This window comes from Centruroides sculpturatus, unplaced genomic scaffold, assembly GCF_000671375.1.
Source record: "Centruroides sculpturatus isolate CEXI.00-Female unplaced genomic scaffold, Cexi_2.0 scaffold14, whole genome shotgun sequence".
NCBI classification, from domain to species: domain Eukaryota; kingdom Metazoa; phylum Arthropoda; class Arachnida; order Scorpiones; family Buthidae; genus Centruroides; species Centruroides sculpturatus.
In genome coordinates, this window is record NW_019384312.1 from 362,244 (window position 1) to 380,414 (window position 18,171).

At 31.2% G+C, this 18,171-nt stretch overlaps 2 protein-coding genes across 3 annotated transcripts in view; both read right to left on the reverse strand.

Annotated features, from left to right (window-relative positions):
- The window catches only part of LOC111622065, a 211,756-nt gene extending 208,757 nt beyond the window's left edge, over positions 1-2,999 (reverse strand). The window contains exon 1 of one of the 2 annotated variants that reach the window (XM_023364386.1): positions 2,600-2,999. In XM_023364386.1, coding sequence (XP_023220154.1) covers positions 2,600-2,795 — 196 coding nt within the window. In that variant the 5' untranslated portion in view covers positions 2,796-2,999. The remainder of the gene's footprint in view (positions 1-2,599) is intronic. The other variant, XM_023364393.1, reaches the window with a different exon arrangement.
- A 1,405-nt stretch (positions 3,000-4,404) lies between these two features.
- LOC111622082 overlaps positions 4,405-18,171 on the reverse strand; it is a 62,459-nt gene continuing 48,692 nt past the window's right edge. The window contains exons 9-10 of the mRNA XM_023364404.1: positions 9,865-11,181; positions 4,405-5,390 (exon numbers count right to left, since the gene is read on the reverse strand). Of these exons, the coding sequence (XP_023220172.1) occupies positions 9,897-11,181 (1,285 nt within the window). The 3' untranslated portion in view covers positions 4,405-5,390; positions 9,865-9,896. The remainder of the gene's footprint in view (positions 5,391-9,864; positions 11,182-18,171) is intronic.

Genomic DNA, 18,171 nt, shown 5'->3' on the forward strand with positions numbered 1-18,171 from the left:
GACGCGACGGCTTCTTCTCCCGAAAGTTCCAAGTGACGGATCTGTTGTTGTGTGTGTGTCTCGCACCCATCTTCGTCTCCATCTCCCGACCTCGGATCGACATCTTTCCATCAACGGAAGTCGACCGCATCGTCCCGGAGTCCTCGAGACGTGATGGAATGGTTCATTCGCGAACAAGGGACACTCCTTCAAAATGGAACTATCTTGGAAAGGAGAGGAAGACCCAGTGGCCGCAACCGCCGCAGAACTTCCAAGATCGCGGACATCTTGTAAGCCTCTTTCCTGTTTAATAAACGGTTGTGTTGTTTGTAAACGAAGCATCTATCTCTGACTCAACTGCTTCCACATGTCGTTGATTGTTACCGCTCGGCAATCCAAACGGCAAGGGAGACGATGACGATACATATCACATATTATCGTTCGTCGAGAGATTTTTTTATTTCTCCCCCCCCTCGGCGCCCACATATGATTAGTTTTAATTTTATCCATTACAATAAACTATAGTGACGTCACCATTATGAGGAGATGGCCGGATGTTGGCGGCATCAGGCTACCTCCCTTAAAGACTCGGGAATGAATCCTGACGGGCCGGAAACTCTCGGTGGTGATTCGTCCCGGATAAGTCGGGCCCAACGAGCTAGAATATACAGGTAACCCCCGTATAACACGGCACTTCTATAGCACGAATTCACTCTAACACGGTTCGAGAGTTGGGTAAAACCCTTGTACAACATGAAATGTAATAAAGGGTGCGTTCTTTTATACCTCCGCGTAACTCCGCAAGAGCATTTTAATTATTTTCGTGGCTACTTTGAATGCTCTTTCAACAAATAATCCATTTAATAATTAAATTTTACAATTGGGACTCTTCTTTTACCTCAAAAAGCTCATTTTAGAATTATTGATTCCTCCATCACGATACTATCGATAGTGCAAACGCCGCCATCTTCCTTTCACCGTCGTTCCTAAATGCCTACAAACAGCAGCGCACTCACGTTGCAGTGCGACCGCTATTAAGGAACGCATTCAAAATCTGTTACCAGTTGATGATGCTCATGCTGAGATCATCATATAGGATGAATAACCCTCTGGTAAAATGCTTACTTAAATAATAAATAAGTATTTTACCTATGAAAAATATGAATAATAAATCCAATCTAAATAAGGATTTAACAGCATGTTTTTTTAATTTTTGGAACCTAACTCCCCTTTTCGCACTAGTTCTTTGTTTCATATAACACGGCAATTTTTTGGAACGTAACTCCCGTGTTATACGGGAGTTACGTTCCAAATTATATCTGGTTCTCCTACGTTAACATGCTATACTTTTGGTACGTGAGCGCTTATTAACTTCTAACATTAATTTAAATCTTGATATAGTAGAATCCCGTTTTAACGGATCATACGGCCGAGAATCCTTTATATCGCGAACAACGGATTTCTCGAACACCCGGAATAATATTCGTTATTCGAAAAAATTCGTGTTTTAATCCCCTACATGTAAGAAATACCTGTACCTGAAATTATTGAGTCTCTTGAGATTTCTATCCTTTACAGAAACGCATATATTGTCATAAGTGTGTTTGATAAAACTGATGGAAACTGTAGTAAATACTGTAAGCGCAAAAAGAGACAAAGTACTCGTTAGCACTTTGACTTCATGATTTGTTTATTTTAAAAAACTTTGTCCATCTTGTTTGTTTTGATGTCGTTTTCCTGTCTACTGAATACAACCGCTTGATATTAGTAGTGTCATGTACTGTTCTTTCATGCTAAAACTCTTCAGGGAGGGCTTTACGATTTACTCTTTCGATGGTTTGTTTTGTTAAATTACGGCAACGCAACACTTGGACGCAGGTCTTTTTAAGGGTAACTGGCCCTTATTCAGACGTTACAGACGTGGAGAAAACCCGGAAAACTCCACGTGGCCAACCCGTCCTGGCGAGGCGCGAACCCATTACCGAACTACCATGTTCAGGATATGGAACCGCTTGGCCACTGATGGGGTCGACTCTCGATGACCTCGCTAAATTTCGGCACTACATTAGGACCAGCGTCAGAATTTTCACTAGGGAGCTCTTCCTTAAACGAATTCGTACAGTTCAATTGTACAGTACTGTACATATCTCAGATATAACAAGTGCCATCATTGAATTTCCCGGAAGTACCCAAATATTAACTAAACGTTGAAAAAACGCGAAGTTTACAATATATGGTACTAGAAAAAAAACTCCTTTGTTTCACTGTACTTGGGGGTGTGAACCGCTAGTGTCATTGAATAAAACTCTAAAGCCTGATACTCACATGCGGCAACAAACGATGGAAGGGAGAAATGACGTCACTTTTGCCATCGAATCCGACGGAGTACGAAGTTGAAAATTTTCAACTTTTGCCGTCGCGGAAAGCGGAACGGAAAAAATTAACCAATAGGAAGGCCGTTTAGCAATGTCGTCATAAAGATCACGTGGGACGATAGCATTCGAACTATGGCGGTCGGCAAGCTAAAAAGCTTTATTTGTACACTAATACGCTAATATATTTCATTTATACGTTACATTACTATCCGATTTAAATATTAATGTCAAATAGACGTACTTACTGCGTAAAATATTGGGAATGGAGTACTGTAATCGTAATTCGGTGACGAAAGTATTCGATATTCCTAACTTTCGACGATTTAGAATATTTTTCCTATCCAAATTAATTCGTTTTTGCGGTATTTTTATTCGTGATAAGATCGAAGGCAAACTTAAAAAGTTTAATTGATATAACAAAGCAATCCCGATAGACGCCATTTTCGACTACTGGCACGTGGCCTTCCTACTGTAGTAGATTGTTTATATTTACGACTGGCAGATGGCGCGTTTCAATTGTAGGGTAATTTCGGCATGTGAGTACACGTGACACGGAAACACGACGGAACGGCAACCGTTTCCGCATGCGAGTACCAGATTTAAGTCGGCAAACCGTATTTTCTCCGATTTGATATTTTGAACACGGAGTACAGTAAAAAAAAAAAAAACTCAATTATCCGTCAATAGAGAGGTTGCGGCCGACGTTTTCATAGCGAAAACGTGTACGTCGGACGTTTAGCGCCGCCTTCCTGTAAGCCTAGAAGTTTGACAATGGCGTTTGGAACGTCAGTGGAATCATGCTCGACGTATCAAACGCCATTGTCAAACTTCTAGGCTTACAGGAAAGCGGCGCTGAACGTTCGACGTACACGTTTTTGCGATGAAAACGTCGGCCGCAATCTCTCTAATATCTGTTAACAGTCAGTGCGCTAAATTCAGTTCTGGCCTCCGTAGAAATGAAGTGTGTCTAGGCAATGTCTGGGGGCTTCGTACTGCAAATTTTGATTGTCATTAATTAAGAATGTTTTATGTTGAAATCCGGATAAATAATGAATTGATCTTTTACTTTTCCTCTGAAAATATGAAAGGATTTTATATTTTTCATAAATAAGGAAATGTTTGATGATTTCATAAATTTGCAAAATGTTTTATAACTAATGATCTAATTTATTGGTTTGAAGAATGATGCAAATAATCCTAGGGAACATTTTATTGTTTAACGTTCTGATAAATAACATAATTCTTAAATAATTAAAATGATTAAAAACAAATATTTAACAAATTAAAAATGTATAAATATAGTATATTTTGTAAATATTTCAATCTCTTAGGATTTATAAGCATATTGAAAATCAATTTGGAGAGGAAAAAAACAAAAAATTATATATATAAACCCCACTTTTATTGGAAAATAAAAGTTGTGAAAAGTACCAGTAATTAAGTGAAAATTGAGTATTCCCCTATAAAAAAGTACTTTTAAGCTCTTTAAACATTTCTTGTAAAATAACATTAAATTACAAGATGAAATGACAAAGAACTTAAAAGAAAATAGATGTGCTAAATTTCCATGATGTACTATCTTGCAAAGATAGACAACAGGAAAATAATTTGTGTGCAAATAACTACACAAGTGCTTCTCTACTAAGTGCAATCAGTCTTTTTAATATTGTGTTTATTTTCACTTATAAGAATTGTAAAGAAAGTAATGAGAATAGTCAATTCATACATTTAATTTACTGACAAAAGAAAATTATTAGTAAACTTATTCATAAATAAACTGAGAAATGCATTATTCTCTTTACAATTTAGATTTTATCTCCATTATCTAGCATGTTAGTACACTTGCCATCTAACAAACAATAAGAGAATCCATAAAACAGTATATAGGGGAAACCTATTGTAGTATAGTATTTAAATTCTGAATATTGCATATATTATTGCTTTTATTCATTACTTTCAATACAATTCTCACAGTTTTGGATGCAAAAATGCCATTTTCCTCCCAATCATGCAATCAATCCCTAGTGCAAGAAAAGAACACAAAAGAAAAATGTGCAACCAAAAGGTGTATATATGTTTATTCATGCTGCACAAATTAAACAATAAAGTTGGTGTAACTTGAAAAGTGGAGAACATCACAAATTCACAGGATATTTTTTTTTTCACAATGCTGCCATACATGACAGTCAATAATTATAAACACTATATATATATTCTTAATCTAATCACTAAGAACCAAAATCTTGCACAACACATCACATGGTATCCACCCGGAGACCAGTAGGTGTTAACAGGAAGCTGTTTCTATGCAAATCACAACTGTTGTACGAATCACAAACTTAAGAATTTCTCTCATTTTTTTTTTCTTTTTATGCAAAATTCTCAAAAACTGAGAAGTTGAAAAGAAATATATATGTAAATATATATATATATATATATATATATTGGTGCAATATTAAAATTACGACACGTTAATAAAAAGAATTCATTTTGTGCTGAAATGACTCGAGTGCAGCATTCAAAATATTTCAAAATTGGGAATGATTTAAATAATAATATAAAATAAATTTTTGATTAACAATATACTAACAAGCATAAATATAATCTGAATTCTTTTAGCTTTTTAAACGTCTTAATCTATAATCGTAAACACACAAAAGAAAAATTAATTACATCCATATTCTTTGCAAATTATATACAATTATTTCTTACAAAATAAAAAGGTAAGAAATTTACATTTCCTTCTGATTTCGAACAGAAAGCACAGTGTTAGCCACATTTTTATGGCTAGGCTGCAGAAACACTGACATATATATACATAATATGTAACATGTAGAACGTATCAAGAAGAAAGGCCTTGTAACTCCAAAAAATCGGATAACAAACGTTTTCCATAAGTACTACTGTAATATTTACGTGATGACGTAGTCCTCCATGTCTGTTTCTTCACTCGACACGACATTCAAGATTCACAACACCTAAATAATACAATGCATCCCGAAAGGTACACTTGGCCCTTAGTCTGATAATCGGAATCTGTAAAAATATCTGTTGTTATAAATGTAAAATTATCTAATAAACATATTATAATTTTTATTCAAAATTTAAAAATTAAATAGTTAAGATATAGATTCTTAGAATCTATGAGAATTCAATATTATGCTAACCATTTAGAGTATTTAACTATGGCCTTATTTATGAAAATTATAAAAACTTACATCCTGAGTGTTGCACACGTGTCCAAAACTTAAGGATGAATGTAACTGCTGGTAGTGACAGCTAGAAAAAGTCTTTGTGACAAGCCTGCCATGATATTTTGAGTGCTGCATAACAGTTAAAGCTGGTCATATTCCATATTGACAGGTCTCTCTGCCTGGATATTGTTAAAGTGGAGAATTGATGGAAAACATCCATTCTCCACCTATATCCAATTGCTGTATCTTTTTCACCGAAGACTTACTTTTATTGCTTTGATTTGTAGGATTTTACAAGTTGTTGTGTATTACCCTGCGTTAGATGTCAAGTAATATAGTTCTTGCTGTATTTGTCTACATTCGTCTATAGTTCTTGCTATTAATGTGTAAATGTCATCCATCCTTAAGTTTTGGACAAATGTATTTGAATAAGCTGTACATCTTTCATCTGTTATATTACGAGAAGAATATACAAAGCAGTTGATGAATTCTGTAACAAAACATCTAAGAAAAGATTCATCCATCTATCAAAATGCTTTCATATTTTCTTAATTAAAAATTACTTTAAAAATAATTTTCTTGCTTCTGAAGTAGTTTAAGAAAATAATTTTAAAAATGCTGACATTTAGTCCCATTTCTTGGTGACAAATAATGTATTAAACTTACCATTATGAGAAAGTAAAATAAATTTCTTATGATGGTATAACATAAGAAATTACTATTAATTTTCATTTGAAAAATCTTGCAAATTTGAGTTATTTTTTTCATTACAAGGACAATCTCAAATGATACATTAGATGCCAATTAGAACTGACAGCAGATAATATATAACTGTATTATAAAGAGTGTTTTCTGTCACACAAACAAATTTCATTAAATTATAAATTGTTCTACAGTTTCTTTTTTCGACTTACAATAATTTTTTTAAAATCTGGTTTGTAAAGAATAAAGATATACAAATAAAAAAAATTTTCCTTAATTTAAATAATGAGTAAATTCAATGTACATTTATAAGATATTCATTATAATAATCTTAAAAATTAAAACAGGATGAGATTGAACTATATTACTACTACTATTAATAATTAAATGCTAAGTAATTTGGTCTAGATTTACAGTAGATGTTTGGCTTTTTATATATTTATTAAGAGATGGCACCTAACTTAATAATTATTGGGTTTACAGTTGCTTATAATCATCAATAGCAATTGAACAAAAATAAAATTTTCCCACCTTTTCAGGCTTGAAAAAAAAAAATTTTTTTTATGTCCATCATAATGACAAGAGATCCATGACAAGACATGACTGGAAATTAATAAAGGTATTCAAATGGTGAGGGACAATGTCTGACATATCTGGGTCAAACAACCCATGATAATTAAAGTTATACTCCAGGAATGGGCATTAATATTAATTGTCGCATAAAATATTAATAAATATATCAATTTCACAGCTTAAAATTTTTCCTGCATACTTCCTTATCGTTATTTTCTACAACTTATGTATATAAACAGTTTTTCCTGAAATGAATTTAGTAAAAATTAAATTAATAAATTGGTTAACAGACTCACATCAGAACTGATTTACTACTAGCAATGACTAATATTCGACAAAATTTTTCCAATATATTACGTTCACATCAGTTCCAGAAGTTAAATTAAGTACAGTAATACCTAGACTTACGTGATTTTCAAATCTCATCAATTCGTCTTTTGTTTGAGCGCCATGCAACTTTTGATTACTCACTCCCCCCACACTATTGTTCAGCTTACATGTTCGGACGTGTAGCGCAGAATCGACACATAGCTACAATTTATTTTGTGTTATTTATTTCTGTTTTTGTTATACCTACGGAGACTTGAGAGACTATGTGGTGATTTCTTGTAACCGTGAACAAATCAAAAGACGAGATAAGATTAACAAGAACATTTATTAGCTTACATACATCCGACTTGGAGTTTACACAAATTGCAAAATTATACCATGACTTACGCAGTTATCGCTCTGTCCCACCTATGGCGTAAGTTCGGGGTATTACTGTACTGTACACCTATATGCATTTTTAATTATAAATGAATAAATAATTCTGATTTATTGGCAGTTTTAAAATGTGGCCCTTACATAAAGGTTGCCCATTTCTGTTCTAATCAATATTTGAACCTGGGTTATCTAGCAGGCTAATCCTCATATTACATTGTGCAGCCTGTTTTTTTGGTTCATTTTCAAAATATCAACCTTCAAAGATAAATTATAATTAGATTAATATTTTGTAAAGTATTCTTTTTTTTTGTTCAGTCTTAAAAAAAACAAGAATTTAAATGTTTAAAGTTGTGTGTTTTTCTTTCTCAATTAAAATTTCAAAACCTTATAATTGCTTTAAATTAAGCATTTTAAAAGATTCGAAAATCTTAAATGAATGCTTTAAAACCTCTACTAATTACTATGATTACTATGCATTTGGCAAAATAACTTGAGGAAATTTTTCATTTTTTCATTCATATAAATTCCAACTGGTATTAAATAAATTATTAAAATTAATTAATGAAGAGATTCGGTTTAATTTTATTTACATTCAGTGTTGCAATTCATGGAATCATGAAAAACTTGTCATAAAGCCAGATGATCTGTCAAATTAATTAATCAGTGGTTCATCCGTTGGATTTGTCACATTGTTTTATACATAAATTTGTTGTACTTTGCAGAATTGTAGAATATAAAGTAAATGCTACTAAGATTTGTATAAACAATTTCCAAAAATTAATCTACAAAACTGAGCATTTATTTGGTTATAAAGTTGGTCAGATTGTATCCAATAAATCCATCAAACTATTCCCTTGACCTTAATTTAATAACTAAGGTTCATGAAAACAACATCAAAACATTTTCTTCAAATATAATAGAACATAATCAGATTTATAAATTTCGTAGTAGATTCTTATTCAATAATTAACTAAAGATTTAAAAATAAAATCAAATCATATCAGATACCATTAACTCTCTTGAAATAAAACTTTACTATTGAAATAAATAGTTTTGTAAATATACTTTTTATAGAATTTTTAAAGTACACAAATTGTGATCTTTTATTAAGAAGTGCTAATTTAAACTGAACTGAATTAGTCTGCAAGAATCAAATCATCATCTATATTACATTGTCTTCAAGTTAAAAATTAAGCAATTTAAAGCCGTAAAAAAAGAAAAGTCGTTACATTGCTTCATCTTCAACTTGATGACAACACAATACAGAATATACTGCAGTGTATTTCTACAATACCAGACATCATCAAATTATTTGGACAAAAACATATTGCTATAATATGACTATTTTAAAAATTGAGTTTTTACATAAGCTAGGTCATCCATCTTACACAAACTCAAGCAAGATGGCACAATTAAGATTTGGATTTCCAAAATTCCAGCTATTATATTATCCAAATTTTAACAGGTAACTGCTTATTAAAATACCAATAATATAATAGCTGATTGAAATAATCAAACAACATTCTCCACATAAAAATTGTATTCCTCCTAGACCACTCGAAATTTATCTCGTTTAAATGTCTAGCTAAAGAAAGAAAAATAAGGAAAACCACATTCTTCTATTGCACTGTTACAACAACTTTAAAAAACTTCAAATGCAAAGCCCTTTTTAATCTAATTATTTTTAACACTTAGAAAATATGAAAACTTTATAATTTACCATTATAATTTTATTTAGCTTATCATTTTTAACTTATTTTTTTACTGTTTTTATATTATATACAGTTCTTATGCAGTCAGTCATCATATGCTATGCAGCATGTGATGGCTGCCTGCATAAAAACAATAGTAAGAACTGTTTTTACACATGTAAACACTACTTAGCAATGTTCACACACATAAAAACAATAGTAAGAACTGTTTTTACACATGTAAACACTACTTAGCAATGTTCACACACATAAAAACAATAGTAAGAAAATACACCACATATAGCATTACTTTGAAGATGTAAATAAATAAAATTACTGTTTTCGTGCATATAACCCATGAGTTATCTGTATTTGAAAGCAAGTGTGGGTTATGCAGTGGATAGGGAATATGACAAGTTTAAATTGCAATTATAAACTTGGTACAATGGGCAAGTTATGTGAAGGTTTTATTTTCATTCTATCAATTTTCTGTGGAGAGTATAACACCATCATAGGTTATATGCATGAAAATACAGTAAATACATTTGTTTTTAAATCTTAATAGAATTTTACATAAGCTATATGACAGATCAAATGTAGCATAACATTTATGTCAATTAAATAATAAAATAAGTTTGTTTTTACCTGATTTCAATAATTATTGGCCACAGTGCATATCAATGCTCTCTACCTACAGGTGTTGTTCCTCTGCTCCTAGAACCATTGGTCCCACCTCGACTTCCTACACGATGTACAGGAATTAAGGATTTTCTAGTGGTTGGGGGTGGTATAATTGGTTTTGACTTGAGAGTGGATGATGGTGATGATGAACTTATATTTTCAGGAGAATCGAGTTGATTCACATCTGAATTAGAAGATACATTGCTAATAGGACGAGTCTGAGAAGAAGCCGGACTAGGGAGTTTCTTGTGAGATGATGGTTGTGGACTTCCACGACGAGAATGATGTCCTATTTCATTTCTTTTACTCGAGAAAGGTCGAGGCATACGTGACTGAGCGGGACTCGGAGATTTTCCTTGTATCCTTCTCGAATCGGATGTTCTTCCTCGTAATGGCAACGGTGGACGACTAGCTGGTAATGCACTTGATACTTTAGTCAATGTCGCTCGATCGCTTGGTTCTGGTGTACTGGTCATCTGTTCCCATTTTTGGCGAAGCTTTTGAAACATCTGTCCTTCTGGTTCTGTCTTGCTATCACTTGTTTGAGATGGCATCGTAAAATTAGGTAAAGTATGCTCAATTTGTGAACTGCATCCACTATCTGTACTCGAATACATCAGTTCAGTTTCACCATCGACTTCAATAAATTCATTTTGCAGAGAAGTGATTTCTGCATCGACAGTTTTCTCTGCAGCATTCAAGATATCAGCTGGATTTGATTCTTCATTTTCTTTATTATCAAAATCCAATTCAGAAGATACTTTTAACTCATTGAATGGATAGACAGTAATTCCTGGAAACAATGATAAGATGTTATTTTCTTCTGAAGAAACTTTTGCTGTATTAGGAAGTTTATCTTGCCTCAATCTCAAAAATTCATCCATAGATATTTCTGGAGTTTTATCTGGTAAACCATCCTGTTTCAAACACTTATCAATATTCGAATTAATGTTACTCTTTGATTCTTGAAATTTTGGTTTAAGTTTTAGGGAATTTTGATAACATCTTTTTATTGGGGATGCAGGTAATGAGCTGGTTTGGAAATTCTGTTCTTTTGTAGATAACTGACTAACTTTAGATTTAAAATCTTTTGATACAAGACTAAGTTCCAGACTAAAAGGTAATGTTGACAAAGGCTTTACCATATTTTGGAATTCTTCTTTTAAATGAACAAAAGCCTGATGGGTAAGTAAACTTAACATTGCTATTGGGTGATAATGACATTTTATGATGCTTTCACAAGAACACAGATGACCAATCCACCAATCTAAACATCCCAGACTAAAAAAAAATTTTGAAAAATATATAAGCATATATAAATAATTTTATTTTAGTTAAACATTGTGTAAACAAATTAAGAAAACTTTAGCTATACAGAAAAAAACACTTGTGCTGCTAGGAAAGTAAGCAAACTGTAAGTATTTCTTTCTGTATAGCTGTAATTATTCCAGTTTGGATAAGTTTATAAACTCTATAAGAATATTATAAGACTAAATAAATAAATTTAAGAAAAAATATTCAAATTAAATTCTGCAACAATTAATATAAGCACTCTTCTAAAAACTTTAATAAACTAGCAAATTATTAATGCTGATAAATTTATTAAATTTAATAGAAAAGATTTTTACAAAAAAAAAAATTACTTGATTTTGTTTATCTTATATTGTTTTCAGAAGTTTCATAAAGTAATTTCAATCTTTATACATTAACTTCATTTCTCATAAACTAACAACAACAACATATTAGTAGCAAGAAGAACAAAGTAGATGAATAGACAATTATATAATTAAAATTCAAAAGGTATTATTCAAGAATATATTATGGCTTGTTTAGACATTCTATGTTAATTTTATTATTTACATAATACATATGCATTAGTTTTGCACTGATTATTTAAACAGTTCTACAAATAGCAGAATATCTAGACGTGTTTGAATTTATTATTTAAACATGCTTAATATTTGTTGCTTATACATGAGTTCTGTGTAAACAAAATTTATACAATTTCATGTAAATTCTGATACAATCAAATTTTTTACTTATTTATATGAATTGTAATCAGCAAAAAAGGGCTAAGTCAAGTTTTGGCCCAAATAGAATTACATAGGGCATCTTGATGTAGCCCAGGGCTGGCTAATTGTACAGACTTATCATACCTTTAGGTTAAGCGATGAAAAACAGAGTCAGAGATCAAGTTCATAAGTATATGCTTTATTAGTACAGGCATACCTCGACTTACGTCGTTTCGAGTTACGTCGTTCCCGATTATACGTCGCTTGTTTAAAAAGTATATGGAAAAATAAAAATCAAGTTTAAGTCATTTTATTCGACTTTACGTCTGTCCGCCACAAATATTGAAGTCGTAATATCACTAGATAAACGTTTAAAGCACATAAAATCATATTAAAATATATACAAGTATGTACTGTATTTACAGTACACGCATTCGTAAATTTAGATTATTTTTTTTGTACTATATTAAAAACTAAAATTTATTTGTTTGTAAGCTTAAAATAGATTTTTATTAACCATATATTATTTAAAATGCTTTCCTAGTGATAAGTAGATTCAGAGACAGGTAAATTCGACTTACGTCGTTTTCCTGGAACCAATTACCGACGTAAGGCGAGGTATACCTGTATTGGAATTTTGAACAAAGTATTATGCCAAACATTTTCATAGAAAATTTGGATACAAATTCAATTATCTATAAATGAATTGGTGTAGCACTTACAAAGCTCTGGAAATAGAAAAGAAGAATGTCATCATATCAGATAAAAAGCTAACTTTATTAACATGCAGCAGTAGTGATTTTCCCCATCTACTAGTTTTTTTTTTTTCAGGCATTCTTTTTATCAAATTAAATTACTATAAAAATAACCAATAAGAGAAATAAAACAATAAGAGAATAAAAATTATTTCATATTCGGGTGGCATATGCAAAATTTTATCAAGTGAAGTTGTGATATTTAATGTGACTAATACATTATTATATTCTACAGCCTATTTCTAATCAAAACTATTGAAACAATGAACAAGAGCCACCTTGAATTAAAGGATCACATTTATTTTTAAAAAAATTCATATTTAACATTGTTCACAATATGCATTTTGGCCAAATACTAAATCAGGTCCTCTTCAGTTATTAGGTAACTAATAATAGATGTTAATAATAAATATACCTAATATCTGAAGAAGACCTGACTTAGTATCCAGCTAAGATGCATATTGTGAACAATGTTAAATATGAATTTTTTAAAAAAATAAATGTGATCCTTTGATGAAGGTGTCCCTCTGTTCATTGTTTTGATAGTCTCAGTTAGAAAATGGCTTTAGATTATAATGATGAATTAGTCATATTGAACATCACAATTTCACTTGGTACAAATTAACTTAGTTGTGTTTCTATGATATCCTCATCCTACATGCTATCAATTGTACAAAACTTTTGGTAAAAAATTCCCTGCTTATCATGCACCATCAAAGAGCTTCTGTGGAAATTAATGCCTTATGCAAGCCAATAGTGCACCCTTTTTTTTATTGTCATACGACTGCATACATAAGGTGATTGATTTTCCCCACTCTTATGTCATCAAAACGATGTCATGGAGATCTCATGATTGCCATAAGAAATAGGCATGACATCATAAATGTTTTTCAACTATGCATGACATAATGGCATGGAAGTCTGCAAAATCGCAACCTCAAATGCACGTTTTTATTATATAGTCTAGATTCCTGACCTTCAACAATAAGCCCAAAAATACAGAAAAATCATTTGAGAAACATCTCGGCTATCTCATCATTATTTCAAGCTGAACTCATTTCACATTAACCCATGCTATTGTAAAAGTTTGAAGGGTTATGTAAGGGAGCCCAGTCAAGAACACAGTTCTGTAAACAAATCATCATCTAGTAAACTAAATAACATATGAGACAATGATATTTTGCACATGCAGAAAAGACACATTACAAGATTTTTTCAGAATCATCAAATTTCAGAAACAGCAATTACATACAGCATAATTACATATGAAAATTAGCAGAAAATTGCCTCTTTATAAACATGGTCGTGTTAAAGATTGCATGTACAGCACGTTAATGTGCCATAATAAAATGTCTAATGCTCTTCTATATTGGAAATTACAGCATGTTGATATTTTCTTTTCTTTTTTCAGGCTACTATGGACACTAAAATGAAGGTTCACAGTTATATGGCTACAAATTCTAGTGAAAAATTGACACAATTAAGTTTATTATCCATTCTAATTCCACAGTTGATTAGTAATGAATTATATGCCAAATCCTTCTTTGCCTGTCATTCCTGTCCAATGAACTTTCTATTTGCATCAATGTACAATGTTTGTGATGCCTGTCAACAAATCTTAGACTTCATACATACCACGAGGACATAGCTAAGAAAGAACCAATGAGGTTTGTTCTTCCCTTCATGATTTTATTGTCAGAGAGAGCCCATCTGGAATGGAGGAGCTGTACATGTTTGTGGGACAGAACCAGAACAATAGACAATTTATAGAATATATACCAAAACAGTTCCTTACTGTAATCTTCATTGAGTAGACAAAATTATTTTCCAAATAGGCATAGTAAGTATTGCTACCATATTTCTTACAGTTCACATCCACTTACAAATGTCATAACAGAGACCAGCAACATTTAAGTAATAAAAATCAAATATAATAATTTTTAATTTATTTTAATCTTTCTGTAAGAACCTGGGCTAGTGTAAATTTGATGATTTCAATCTTATCTTTTGGTTAAAAATAGAGGGGAGAAGTATTCCTTTTCACAAATGAAGTCAAGGAACATCATAAAATTTTCTATTGGATGATTCCTCTATGAGTGGCACAGCTTCCAAAAAACTACTCATCGAGGGAAATGGAGGGGAAAAAAATCACAAATTGGAGCAACTGTCAACTTTGCCAAAAATGGGCATTAGAGTGGCAGGAAGAGGACCTCGAATAAAAGGCAAGAGGACAGATGATGAGTTCACCTGCCTAAACTGCGTGTGTCCACTAATTCTATGTCCTTGTAAAATAATTTATAAACTTAAACAAATAAATTTTTGTTATTTAATGTTTAAATGCATAGTGGAGTGTGTTATTTTTGGTGCACTGTCTCTTGACTCCCTCCTCCATCCCAAACCTGATTGTTCTCATGCAGGCTCGCTCATATAAGACTTACATATGAATCTAACAGTCACATTTCTTTTAAATCTGGTTTCTACTGTGTTGCATTGCCTATTACATTCTGTTCTATTGGTAAGCTGTATTTTACATTTGAATCTTATTTGAGTCTACATATTTGCAACTGCTATTCTTTGTACAAAAGTAGTTATCTAAGCTGATGATATGTAAAGAGATCAAAAACATTTCTAGTAAAAAGTATTTGGCTCCCTAAACTAAACAATTTGATATTTAGTCTATATGAAGCTGCTAATGTTGTCTGAATTAGTTGGTGACAATTTATATAGTTGCAAATGGCAGCTTTAAAAAGTTCACAGTAGATAACGACGACCCATTTGGGACAATTCAAATCTACCAAGATAAAGGATCAGTGCTAAAAGTTTGGCATTATCAAGAAAGCCATTAAGATTCATGATAAAATTTGCACAACAATTCTTAATGTTGAAATTCAGATAAACTGCAGCAGCAGCTAAAAAGGAAAAGCAAATTTCATATTAAATGTACAGAAGAACAAAGAGAATTAGTTAACAAACAAACAGAATAGAACAAATCATTTAAATACTTGTTGCCTTTAATGCCAATGCTAATTTCATTTCTCCCTTGTTAATAAATTCATATATTAAAAAGGTTAAATTGTCAGACTACACCAGAAGAATTTTAATCTAGTAAAGTAAAAAAAAAAAAACCTCTTATTAAATCAGAAAGATTGGGAGATATTAACAAGTGCACAGAAATAATTATGTAGAATTGTAAATAAAATGTTACTGAAATGTTTGAATAGACATTGTTATATTATATATACAGTACTTTATTTGTCACTATCAAATATTATATTTATAAAGTTTAATATTTGGTTATGTATACAGAATTAATATTTTGACTATGCTGTATGCTGCTTATTGATGTAAACATTTCTTTTTCATTAATAGAGTAGAGCATCGATTATCTGAATGACGAAAGTTTTCCAGTCAGTAAATTTAAATTTCCTCTAGTGATGTGGCGCTGCAATCTTTGGCTATGTCTTAGGCTACTCCAATATTATTTTTGTTGGTGTGCATGTTTTAGCTGGAAGCACTAGCACAACCATGACAGAGGTTACTTAAGGACATGCCAGGATTTGAACGAATTTCAACATGGGATAGGTTAATATATTTTTTTGTACATAATCGGTTATCCAAAAAACTAATTTTCCAAACAACCCAAGTCCCCAATTGATTCAGATAATTGATGCTCTACTGTAGTTGTTTCATTATACATAGACATACTTATAAAAAAAATCATGATACTATTTTAGTATTAGCTGTACATTTAATGATATAAAATATTGGAATTTGCAATCATAATAAACTGATTTAAGTTAAAGCATTGCAATCAAAAATGTTTGATAAAATTCTATAATGTAAGTATTATTCTTGTTTTTATTAAAAGCAAAAAATATCTAGTATATTGGCAAATATCATGGTTTATTTATAGGACGATGAAAAATAACTAGGTATTGAGAAATCACTATAATTTCTATATTTCTAAAGCAACAATGATGAAAATTATTTGACATGTACAGTACCTGATTATATGGAATACGGGTGCATAGCTTATAATTCAATGCAGGCACTGGTGCCATCCACCAATAACATGTTTTCCTCAGACTGATGTGGATGGAGAGCCATTTCTCTGTGCAGCCACAACTGAACCTGTGGTCATTTAATTTTGAATGACAATTCATGATTGTTTTTGGATGGAATGTGGCATGACTCCTTCACCATATGACATCATCTCTACATGACAACCACCAGTTTTCACACCTCACAGTGTGCAACAATTTGAGGTGTGGAAACTGTTCAACACTTGTTCCTGAAGAGAGAAGCAATTGGCCATCTTTTCTTGTCATTGCACATGCAGCCTCTCTAAGTCATTGCCCACACAACAGATGCAGGAATTGTTTTATAATTCCATTGATTGATATACACACATACACAAATTTTATTATGTGATACAATAGCATTATTATTATAAAAATTATAACGATTTCTCAATGCCTAGTTACTCCACCTATCCTGTATGTCTGCAAACACATATGCACAATATGATTTCAACCAATTCAAAATTAATATGCTTCAATCACAATAATTGCAGAAAAATTGTTCAAATAAAGAAATAAATATTAACTTATCCTTTGTGTATTTGAATACAATAACATCTCATTATATTCCTCTTTTGGATATATTGCAGTTTTATTTTTTTAATCTTCCAAATATAAAATCATCTTAGCAAGTAATTTTTAAAAAATTGGTTTTAATTGAATTTCTACTGGTAAAGAACTATTACCGTTTTTTAATCATTGACCTTAAAGCTACCACTATGAAATACAACCCACAAAAAAGAAAGTTGGCCTGGAGATGAAAAACAGTCAATGTAAATGAATAGATACATTGATTATATCGTGCCAACTGATGTATTGTTCATTTGGTTTGTCTCCAGACATGTGACATAATGAGGGGTTACTGTAACTGCATGAACATCTTAACTGCTTTTATATGAATAACTAATCTGTATAATTAAGAAAAATTGTTGCCTTTATTAATACCATAATACTTACTTTAGGACTCCCAATAAAAATGCATTGAATTTTTGAATGTTTGAAGACAGTATTTCTTCTGCGTTGATGTGATTAATTAGTTCTTGGAGTTCACGTTTGCAATTTCCTGAAAATTTATATGTATAAACATTAACTTACGATAAGATAAATTATTTTAATAGTTTTTGAAAAACAGATAAATTATATGAAATATTTTAAATTTAATTATTGCATTCTATTAGCAAAAAGCTATAAACTTACAATCAACAATTAATTAGAAACTAACATATTCTTTGACATTTTATCAAATAATCTTATACTTTAAAATTAAAATTTGTTTCAATTTGTCCTCTTCAAATAAAATATAACAATAGGTTTAATTTAATTAATGTTTCTGTTGTTAAATTTCTGGAATTTGAATACTTTCAATACAAAAAGTGTTTGAAAGCACTAAATGTTTGTTTGTAATTTATTTACAAGATAATCTGT